Source organism: Echinococcus granulosus (genome assembly GCF_000524195.1).
Source record: "Echinococcus granulosus chromosome Unknown EG_S00001, whole genome shotgun sequence".
Taxonomy (NCBI): Eukaryota; Metazoa; Platyhelminthes; class Cestoda; order Cyclophyllidea; family Taeniidae; genus Echinococcus; species Echinococcus granulosus.
In genome coordinates, this window is record NW_020170381.1 from 882183 (window position 1) to 893420 (window position 11238).

The 11238-nt window shown below is 40.7% G+C and overlaps 1 protein-coding gene across 1 annotated transcript; it reads left to right on the forward strand. All coding sequences in view use genetic code 11, as the record gives it.

Moving 5' to 3' along the window:
- Positions 1 to 3993: 3993 nt before the first annotated feature.
- Positions 3994 to 10383, forward strand: EGR_00102 (hypothetical protein; the record flags this gene model as incomplete). The annotated part of the gene is made up of 7 exons (XM_024489351.1): positions 3994 to 4021; positions 4865 to 5051; positions 5896 to 5974; positions 6127 to 6187; positions 7651 to 7712; positions 8186 to 8465; positions 10235 to 10383. 7 exons carry the CDS (start codon positions 3994 to 3996, stop codon positions 10381 to 10383), a joined length of 846 nt encoding a protein of 281 aa, XP_024356029.1.
- Between the last annotated feature and the right edge of the window lie 855 nt (positions 10384 to 11238).

The following is an 11238-nucleotide window of genomic DNA, read 5'->3' on the forward strand; positions in this document are numbered from 1 at the left end:
TCGTCATTGCCTACTCCATCCCATTCTGATGCCAGAATTAGGGATCGCCACGGATGGGCCTCTACCGATTCTCGAAGCTCTCCCACTTCACTCCAAGAAGTGAATTTTAAAGGATGATAAAATTAGACAACCAGTGCTGTTTTTTGGTATTTTCAAAGATCTGATTATGGCTATCGTTAGTGGGGGACTCGGTTCTGGCGGAAGTCATCTTTAGACAACCTAAAAACTCTCCGTAGTTAAGTGCCTCTCTGTTTAAAAACCGGTCGGTCACTTTGAAAAGTATTAATTCACATAAAATATATTATCTGTGATTCTTCATTGTGTGATGATGTCGTCGTTGTTAACTTCCAAATCATCTTTGGTTTATTCCTGCTTTAATACTTTGGTGTTTCACCATGGGAAGTTACAGACAACTCCACATCATCGCCTTCTATGTGTGATCCATCTCTATTATTTGGCATTGTGTGAATTCGACAGTGATAAAATAAGTCGTCCTGGTGCTGCAACTTCTGAAAGTTCTAGTTTTCTCAGAATGGAAAATTGCCTAATATCCCACTAAGCGGTTATAGTTTAAATTTAAGAGCATTTAACAAGGAAGTATTACCTTAAAACTAAACTAAATAAAAGGTTTACCAGAAACTATAAACAGCTAGCGGTTCTCTTGTAAGGAGTTCAACTTATTTGATAACCCTCTCCACTCAGTCCATAATGTCTGGCGGTTGCTAACGCTGTTCTGAATTCAGTAGGAAGTGAAGCGAAGTGAGGCCACCAGGGTTATATGGCAACTTTGTGGCACAGCAGCGGTGACAGCCATGAATCACATCCCTCAGGTACAAGTATGACTGAAGGGCGAGAAGCGATTCTTTACAGTAGTAATAGAAGTAAAAGAGCTTTGCTGCGACTTCCTGCTTACTATGGCAAAAACCTTCTGTTTAGACAATCAATTTGAGGACTTTTATGACACCGCTTGACTCACAACAGATCCAATGGAATGAATACTAGGAATAATCCTATAGGAGCCTAACCAATGACTAAAATTTGATTCACAAATGGCAAACAAGAAGTTTGCCTTAAAAAACCTGAAAGACACGAATAATATAACAATTTTGGTTGAGAAACGTGAATACTGTGAGTTGTCATTGTCAAATTATAATCTTCTCTAGTAATGAGTAATTTCTAAAACGCCCTAATAAAAGAAACCTAGTATCCGTAACTCAGCTGTCAATGAATGTGAATTTTACCGTGATCCAAAGGAGAGGGCACTTTCTATAGGCACAACCGGACTGAAAACAAAACTGAAATGAGTGTGTTTGGTTCTCAAAACACGTGCTTTTGCGTACAAAACAAGTTTATTACTAATTAGGTGATTTGGAAGGGCCTTCTCTTCCATAACCCTCTGAGTGATTATACGGTGTGGAGACGACTCTAGCTGACCTCAGCCCACATAGAGTTCCCTCCCCTGGATTGATGACTTCGGATTACTCACCCCATAACCCGGCAACTCACATTTACGACCAAAATGTGCCCACTTCGGTCGCACTCCACTCAAATCGACTGCATTACATTAAATGTAAGAGAAGACGGCGCGATAGGATACCGTTAGAATTAGGTTTTTGTAATCTTCTTTATAGATATATGGATATTTTCAGCAGTTGGATGCTGAATTTCTAAACTGGAACAATGCAAAAAAAATTACTTGCCTTCAATGGTTGCCGCTGGGATTTCTGTACGAATAAGAACTAACAGTATCAAAATCCACCAGCCTACTAAATGGATGCGATTCGTGGTCCCTTTCAGCAGTCTGCATTGGCTAAATACAAAGTCTTAACAAGGAGGATACATTAAAATTAATCAACCAACCCTGGTTGAGAGCACATGTTTACCTGTGCGAGAAAGAAAGTGTAAAGGTGGAATGACTGTCTATGAGGCACCACAGTCAAATTGATTGTCTGACCCCTTATCAGCAGCACGTACATATTCATGCTCTGATGTCGCGACTGTGGAAACCACAGCCTGGAGACTAGCGGCTTGACAAATGTTTATGCCCGGGGATGGGGACAGTCCGCATCGATGTCTAACATAAACAATTTGGAAAACCACATTGGGAGCCCATTCCATTTCCTGTGTCGAGGGCCTTTCGCCTAATTCCATAGGTTAATGTAAACAGATACTTGTGGCGCCACGTCTGCTAATTCACAGACCCACAACTTTTAGTTCCCCAACATTAGCTCTAAATTTTTGCTGATTTCCATGGTTCTCAATTAAAATTGTAACCTGAGAAAAGTACTAAACAATAGGGCGTATGCCTGTATGTGCATAACATTAATGAACCGAATGTAGGCAACTCAGCTGTTACAGTAAGTAGTGGTTTCGCTTTTCACTAAAGGCAATTTCTATTTCAGTATCTTTGTTACCCCGCAAAACAACTTACTTTTAACAAAACTAAACATTAACCGTCTAATGAGGCAGATGAAAATGGATAATTCTTATACATGTAAGAAATGTGGACAACTTGGTTCGATGTGAATATTGACTGGTCTATGGTCACTTTGAGCAAGGTAGCATTGCGTCATTAAATTTATAATTATACGCACTGGATTTCGTTTTGTATTTTTCAATGGAATTGTGAAAGCCATCTGGGTGAAGCACTTAAAAGGAAGTGGGTTATGTGAACATCCGTTAGTGGTATGAGAGGGGTTAAAATTTGCAACGGAGTAGGGGTCTTATTAACTGACATTAAAATTTTACTAAACTTGAGCCTTGACGAGAACCAAATGTTTGGTTTGTCAACCCTAAATGGACAGGAAGGAAGACTAGTGATTAAGTATCACTGGTGAGGCGCTTTGACACGAAATGAGGGTAAAGGGAAGAGGTTAACCAATTCCATGCGCCAGTACGACTATGGCTTGCATGAGGTCAGTTATTTTAACCTACAGATCGTGTATAATATTGTTGATAACACGCAACCCCCTCTCTCAAATGCATTGGAAATACACACAAGCCGACGCCTTATTTATGCATTGACGCCTTTGGTACCCCACTAAAATATGGATTATTCATCTGTCTCCCTGTTAACCTATAGTTAAAAAAGTCAATTTCTAAAGTGGACTTTTATAATCTATTTTGAATAAGTGTAATTTTGCGCGTGTGTGCAAATATACAATCATTGGTGAATGAACCTAATAAAAATTAAAGCTCTTGCCCATTAACATTTGTAGCATTGGAGCGTAGAAAATTTTCAACAGCATGGCCTAAGTTTACTTTAACTGGCTTTGCAATTAGTCCCCAGTCCTCAGGATAGCGCGAACACAATGTGATTGAAACTTTGTCCATATTCTAAGTGAGGCCTTGTTTTACAGTGGAGCTCGGTCGCGATTGTGCAAATAAAGTAATATGTGTGTCCATTTAACTTACAATGCATTCAAATTGTCATCCCACATATGGACTTAGCGATGTGCACAAAAACTTGTGTAGTTTGAACACCTGTTACCGTAGCCCAGATTTTGGGTAGGACCATAACATAACACAAACGGTACAAGGGTTGTCAGTTTGTTCTAAAAACATCATCGAGGAAAACTTGCCTTCTCAACAGGACATTTATGTTTCGGGGCTGAAAATGGCTGATTGGGTGGACTAATATTAGCTCTCTGCATCAGGAAGCTTACCTTCTGTAACAAATTTTCCGCTTCCAATATTTGGACTGGAAATATTTTACTGCGGTGGACTGATTTATCGAAGGTGGAACACTCACATATTCCCACCCATTTAAGCATATATTCGAATTTATTTAACATCACTATGGTCCACAACTCGAATAAATCAACATCTCACCTCTCTTAAGTTCATTTGGGCACCGTGTTCGACGAGTTCGGCGTCTACCGCGTACAGCGCACCCGTACTCACATACCCCCATCTATCCCCCCAACCCGACCCTCCACCTCCCACTCTCCCCCACACACACGAGTAACTAGCCGTGAGTAATGTTCAGTCTTTATGAATTGTCGGGCTGGTATCCAATCATGTACGAAGCGGTCAACCATCTGTTGCTACCTCCTTTTGTTTTAAGCGTCTCCACTTACATGCGCTGCGAGATTGTTCACTTCTGCACAAGCTTAACCCAAAACAAAAGAGTACACCTGTGTGGGGCACCCCACCACACATATTAAGGAGGCTTAACAAAACAAACCCCTCCCCCCAATTCACGGCTGCTCAAGTGTGTATGTGCCTGTATGTAAGTAAATGAAAGGGGAGGGAGCGAGTGCAAGCGAATATTAGCGTCTTTTGATTGACTGGTTGCTGGGCCACTGGATAATATTCACCGTCGCAAGTGCCTTCACACAGTCTGACGGTCCCAGTAGCTAAGTCAGTTTAAACAACTTGTTGAGTTTGTCTTGCCGAGAGGAGAAATGTGGCGGCGAATGTTTCAATTTGTAAACAGATTTCGATTTCCTTTTTATTTCGAGATAAGAACTTGGCTCAGCCGACTTTAGAATAACTGATTTATTTAAATCACTGTCTGTCTGAGGGTATCAAATAGCAAAAATGCTGCATGAAAGTTCAGCCGTAAACAAAATTTTATTAAGCGAATTCTTTAATTTAACGAGACCTAAAATTTTCAAATAATTTATTGGTAAATCAGTCTAATTTATGAGCTAATAGGATAAAAGTGACTTGGATCTTTTCAACCGAATTTGATATCGTTGTTTATAACTGAGTTGTATGTACATATGCGTTAACCATAGAAGCTACCCTGATGTGGAGTTTGAGCCCTGTAATTTTTTTTTCGTGAAAAGATTAACAAATGCCTCATGTACTTGCCGGTAGTTGGTTCTTACGCTCATCAAAAGTGCTTTCCTTTATTCAGATCATGGAGGTCCAGGTGGAATAACAAGAGTAGGTCAAGCAGATTACTTGGAGTTGACGCATCCTTCAAAAAAGGACACACTAACTATGCATAGAGGCCTCTTGACTCTAGGTTTCCCCAACAGTGTGCACGCGAAAACTGTTTATCCTTTTATTATTGACGTTCGGTCACTCATTTTTAGCCCCTTGTGAGTGATACACCGCTACCTGCATCCCAAATTCTGTAATGTTGGCGATGCAACAGCAGACAAATGGACTGCTCAGTGTTCCCAACAGGAGAGCAATTCATGCGCATCCGTGCGTGTATGTGTGCAGCGGGAATGTGGAGGCATAGCAACAGGATGCAATCTCCAAGGCATCTGTTGATTTGTTTGAGCAAACTGGTCTTATTTTCCCCCCTCCACCTCCTCCTACACACACGCACACAAAATACACACTTCTCTCCCTCTCCTGGCCGAATGGCCAGAATGTAGCACAAGGATAGTTGGTTGAATCATCTCGACTGAAAATGAATCTCGTGAGTTGGGACTACGTACTAAAACACCAAAAAATTGACCGGTGGTATTCGAGATAATTACGTCCGAAAGGAAATGGTGCAAATCAAATCCCAACGGTACGAGACCAGGCAATGTAGTCATTGGTTTATCATTGCTCATTGTCTCTATTTAATTCTCCCTTGCCAATAAATTCCTTCGTGCACAATGTGAAGCAAAAGGCTGGTATATGTCCTGAGAAGTTCACGGAAGAAACGATGTCGCATCAATGCTGGATTCGTGTCCACTATAATGATACTGCATTCATTCATATATTATCTATCTTCATTTCCACCCTCGATTTAATACCGCAGTGAAGAAGAATTGATGGTAAATCTTTAAATGGAACCACAACTGCTTTATTTGAGAATAGAGATTGCTCTTCAATTTAAAACAGATCATAAGGACACTAAGATGTGTTTTTGTATTTGACCCATCCGAATTTGTTGTAATCACTCTTTCAAGTAATCATAATTAATTTTAAGGTGCTTAAAATCAGCTTTAGTCTTGCATTTAGCTACATGGAAACCCCACTGTTCCTGATATTGCTTTACACATTAAGAGGACATTCCTTGATCGTAAGAATTTTTTCATTTCTAATCCTTCTATTTTCGGTTAAGGCCATCTTTGAGCTGATATTTTTGTTAATGGTCTATGCTTATTTTATTGCTTTATATTTGATAATTTACGTCTTTTAAAACCTTTTATTATAATCTGAAATTTTTTGGAGTTTGAGCACTGTGGAATAGAAATTGATGTACAGATATTTTTACAGAGTGGCCACGTCAGAAGTTAGTTTGTTTGAGACCACTTGGATAAACGTAATGCGGCATTTGCACGAAAACACGTCAGTACGTGTGGCGCTAATACGTGCTCAAACAGGCAGGGTGAACCCATGCGACATCAAGCCAGGCCACTGCATTCCACTCCACCCCGTCTCACCCCTTTGGGCCTGGAGCAGCCCACAGAAGGCGGCCTTAGCCACCACCGCCACCGCTTCTGCAGCCGGGTAGCAACTGAAAGCTGCGCATGTTTGCCAGCACCGGGACTGGCAGCAGAGGGCAGAAGGCCTCCTCATCGCAGTTTTGTTTGTGACTGTGGGTAGCAACCGTAACTCCAACAGAGCATGAGTGCTTTTACAGTTCACCGTGTAGCTGCAAATAAGACAGGCATCGGAGGCATTACCACAGAGTATACAGGCACTCTGTGCACTTAGCGCTTGAACCCATTGTAAGGAGATAATGTCCCTTCACCTGGGAGCAGTGTGCAAAAAATAAGGTATAAATATTGGATTAGCACTATTATAACCACTTAATTTTCACACTTATTGATAGCTGTTTTCAATAAATAATTTACACTTATTCTCATTTAAAAACTTGAACAGCTGTTGACCCAGTATTGTTGGTTTTACCGTTCCTGAAAAGTGGTTAATCATGCACAAATTTTTTGCTAGTTATCTCTGTCTTATATTTGTAATAGCTCTTCTGATGCTATTCTCCACTGAGCTGGTTGTGCAGGCGCCGACGTACGCGAATGATAAGTAAGCATAAACGCACGGTACATAAAATTCAAGTTCACCAATGGCGGTGCTGAAGTGATGGCAACACGTCAAAGGACAGTTACTTCCAAAGATCAAATGCAACTGCGACTCATACTGACGGGAGTAAATCCGATGTTGGCTCTAGAAGCCGTGTCTCCTTATCTAATACGAGTCATTAGGGTTTAAGTAACCGCTTTTATAGATTAGCAAGGGTCAACCATGGAATCGATTATCTTCAGATGGACGATTTTAGGCTTCGAATGTGGTACAGAAGTTTATTAGTGGAAATATTTCAATTATTATCACTTCTGATATGCAAAATGCTGTAGCCCACCAATGCTGCACATCATAATAGGTGGCACTATTAAACAAATATTTCCATTTATCCTGGTGTAGCCATAATTTGCACTATATCGAATAAGTACAGCACCAAAGCAACGTTATATGAAGTTCTAATTCAGGGATTTCACGTTATTATTATTTTATTCAAAGCGTTTACAAAGCAACGTTAAAGCAATTTTCTGTGTTTCCTAGCCATTCACGCATAATCCCTAAATGCGAAGTAATATATGCATTCAATATATTTAACGGGTCGTCAATACTTTCCGCCACCGCATACGCAGAGTGAATGTTTCATGTTTACCATTTATAATGCACCCTTTTAAAGCATCATATTATTATTTAACGTGCTGTCTTACATTTTATAAACTAAAGTTCTTCAAAGGAAAGAAAACAATTTTTACAATAATAAGACCTATTTTGCTGGAAGTCTTGATGTATGCTAAAATTTAGGAAAAGGCTTTCACTTTCATAAAAAAATAAAAGCATCATTTTTTTGAGATTTGACAAATTGTGCTTTTGTCAAAAGGCAAAATGGGTTTTTTTTCCTTATTTTGACCAGATTATCCTTTCGATGGCATTTGGCCGCGCAGCGATAAATGCCTGGGACCAATCAGCGCATGGAAAGTGCCTCGTACGCCCATTGGCTGTTCCCTCCCCCCGTACGCACGTGTACCGCCATCCTAGGCGTGAAGGGCCAATCCCATCCTCACATAAATTAAGGTCCTGTTTAACGATTGGATGAAAGTGGGAAATCCGCGTTTTCAGTCCTCTATATAAACTTGAAAACTTTCCACTTAAGTCACTCTTCCGATTCGGACCTAGTGACTCGTGAGCTCCGAATTCTCACAATGCTTTTTCGTACACCATCATGAACTTTAAGGCATATTAATGTGATATTTTATTGTAGATAATGTTTACTCTGAATGCAAATGAACCAGAAGATTTATCAATACTAGCGTGTGGTTTGCAACATTTTGCTTCGTTTTCGGAACAAAAACCATCATCAATTGGGTTTGAATGTAATTACAATCTCCAGTCCTTCTTCAGTGTTATTCTCGAGCGATGTAAGAAACAGCAACTGCCACTTCAACATAGTATGCTTCCAAGCAGTAAACAGCTCGAATACGTTATCCACAAGGCTATCCTTGAGTGTCTACCAACTAAAAACTGCAATTTGACAGTGCAAGGTGAAATAACAATCTGTATTGACTCGGCTGTTCCAGTGGCCGTAAAACTTGGCACTGCCACCATTGGTACTACCGACACTAACAACCCGCCATCCACATCCAAGCGCAAATCCTACCAGCCCATGCGCATTCGTCCCACTAGCGTCACCTCTCCTACCTCCCATAGTCCCGACTCAGGTGCCCTCGATCTATCGCGCGCAGCTTCCATAGTCTCCGCTGAGTCCGCTCCCCCCACGCCCTTCAAAGGAGAAGCAGCGGTGACGAGAGACTACTACGAGGGTAATAAAGAGCCAGGAAAAACGTCGGCTCTTAGACGCCTCAGTGCCGGGGGCAGACGCATCTTCTCGTGCAACCAGTGCAGCGTGATGGAGTTTCGGTCGCTTCAGCACCTCGAAGTGCACACACTCGAAGTCCACGGGGGCTATCGGTGCCATGTCTGCCATGCCAAGTTCACCCAGCGCTCGAACCTCCAGAGACACGCTCTGAAACACGTCGGTTTTAAACCTTTTCAGTGTAGGCTGTGTGGACATGGTTACTATCGAAAGGATCACTTAATGCGACATATGGAGGTCCTTCATCCCAACTTTTCAGCACGGGAAAATATCGATGTTTACCTCACTTCTTCGCAAAGCTTAGATTACTTAAACAACACGCACATGTGTGAGAAATCTCCACGGCCAATGCAGGAGCAGCAGCATACTGGAGAAAGAGGAATTGAAGTTGCAAGAGATCCGGGGGAAATGGACAGTCCTCTTCAATAAAAAAGATTTCCGAATATGCTAACATGTATTAAAATATTGCATGAGGCTGTGCACTTGTACATACTCACAATAAACGACTTTTATATTTTGTTCATGATCTGTTCCTTAAGGTATGTATGAAATGAATGGTTAAAGTGGCTCTTTTGGACAAATGCATCCTTGTGGACGATTAATGTAATAAAACACTTACAGACCTAGTTTTCACACAAGGTCGGCGAAAAGATGGAGCTAAAATGAACAGTTGCAATCGTTAATGACCTACCATAAATTAAATATTCCGGAATTTCATCCACAACAGTCGCTGATAATGCATTGTAATTGATGAAGTGAGAAAAATAAATTCGCACTCCTAGCCAGTAGTAGACAAACTCTTGGTGAATAAAAGTAAGCCAGATCGAATTTCCCGAAGGCTATAGAGTTAAGTGACAATCACGTCAAGCTTTATTTGTATAAAAGCGGTCTATTCGTCTACATATCCTAATGGCTTTGGAGCCTTCCTCTGCCCTCTCATCCTACTTTCTGAGATGATACATGCTCCAAGATATACAATAGAGTATCTCTGCATGTAATTCTAGTGCAATAAAGCAAATAAACAATTTATGAGTTTTACAATAGAGTAAATAACTGTAGTAATCAACATTACAATGGGTCGTAATTTCGTAATGAGTCAGAAGCTCGTAAATCCTGCTTTTACAAAATGTTTTTATTATTGCTATTTTCTTTTCTGCCACACTTTTATTCTTAAACTGTCAATTCCGTTCCGCGTGTAATTGCCCAATGTTGAGGAATGGTGGTAACCATCACACTAATAAACATTGGGAAACTACGGATCATTGGGATGTAGATGAAATAGCACCTTCTTCCCCATCTCCCGTCTTAAAGGCGGTAATCTTCTCATGAGTAGTTTTCGTAATGGCCTGAAAAATTTGTACTGTCCTATAGTAGAATGTGACTTTCCCTTCGCTGACTGACCAGACCTGGTTCTTTGGCTAATAGTTTATCATATAGACATTGGAACTGTATTGTTTAGAGTAGGTTGTTCTCTGTTAAAGTCATTTTTGTCTTCAATAAGAAATTTATTGGAAACAGTTACACCGACAGCTCAGTGCATACAAAGGCAGCATGGTCTTTTGGAAATAATTTATTGTCTTCCTTAGAAGGGGAGGATAGGTAGTGGGGAGATTGTGTTGATAACTAATTATAGTTTTTTGCGCTTAAAGTCAAAAAGCAAAAGTCATTGTCCATCGCAAGTCAGTTGACAAACAATCTAAAAACTAGGTTCCCCTACAACTTAAATGAATGAAGTAAACAGTAGAAGCTAGTTGCTTTTTTCTGCATTAAAAGGTACGGCATGTTAAAGCATTTAAAAATCTGACAGTTGGCTGCTGTAGCAATGGGTACTGCATTGTGAGCACTCCTCAAACAAAGAGGTTCCTGCCTCGGAGACTGATTTGTTGCCATGCTGTGCCATGTTACAGGTGCCAGCTTCATGCTATTTTACGCGTTAACGCGACCTCCCTCGCCTTCATTTAGGCCTAGCGCTACGCTGACAACGCAGTCCACTTACGCCTGTGAGTGAGTAACGCGCAGCAGGTATGTACTCAACACCCTGACCGCGTTCGACGGCAAAACTTAGACACTCACAACGGCTATTTCACTGTCTTTACAAACCGCGAAATTTGTTCTCACAAAGTTTACTTCAGTTTTACGCAATAATAGCCATGATGACAAAGTATCATCGATAATCAGGGGTAATTGCTTATATTGCCTATAAGATTTAATTAATTTGGAATTATTGAATAAGAATGGTGTCTTTTGGATCCTTAACCGATACAGAAAATGTTCATCGCTGCCCACCGTGGCATTGACCGTCTTCTAGTTCCCATCTCTTCAGCCAATAGAGCTAGTATGTTGTTATTAGCTTTTATATTTTCCCTATTCTCTTGCATCCTTAGAAGGGAAAATCAATGCTTAAAGAGTAGAATTCATAAATTCTTAATTGGCTGAATGCC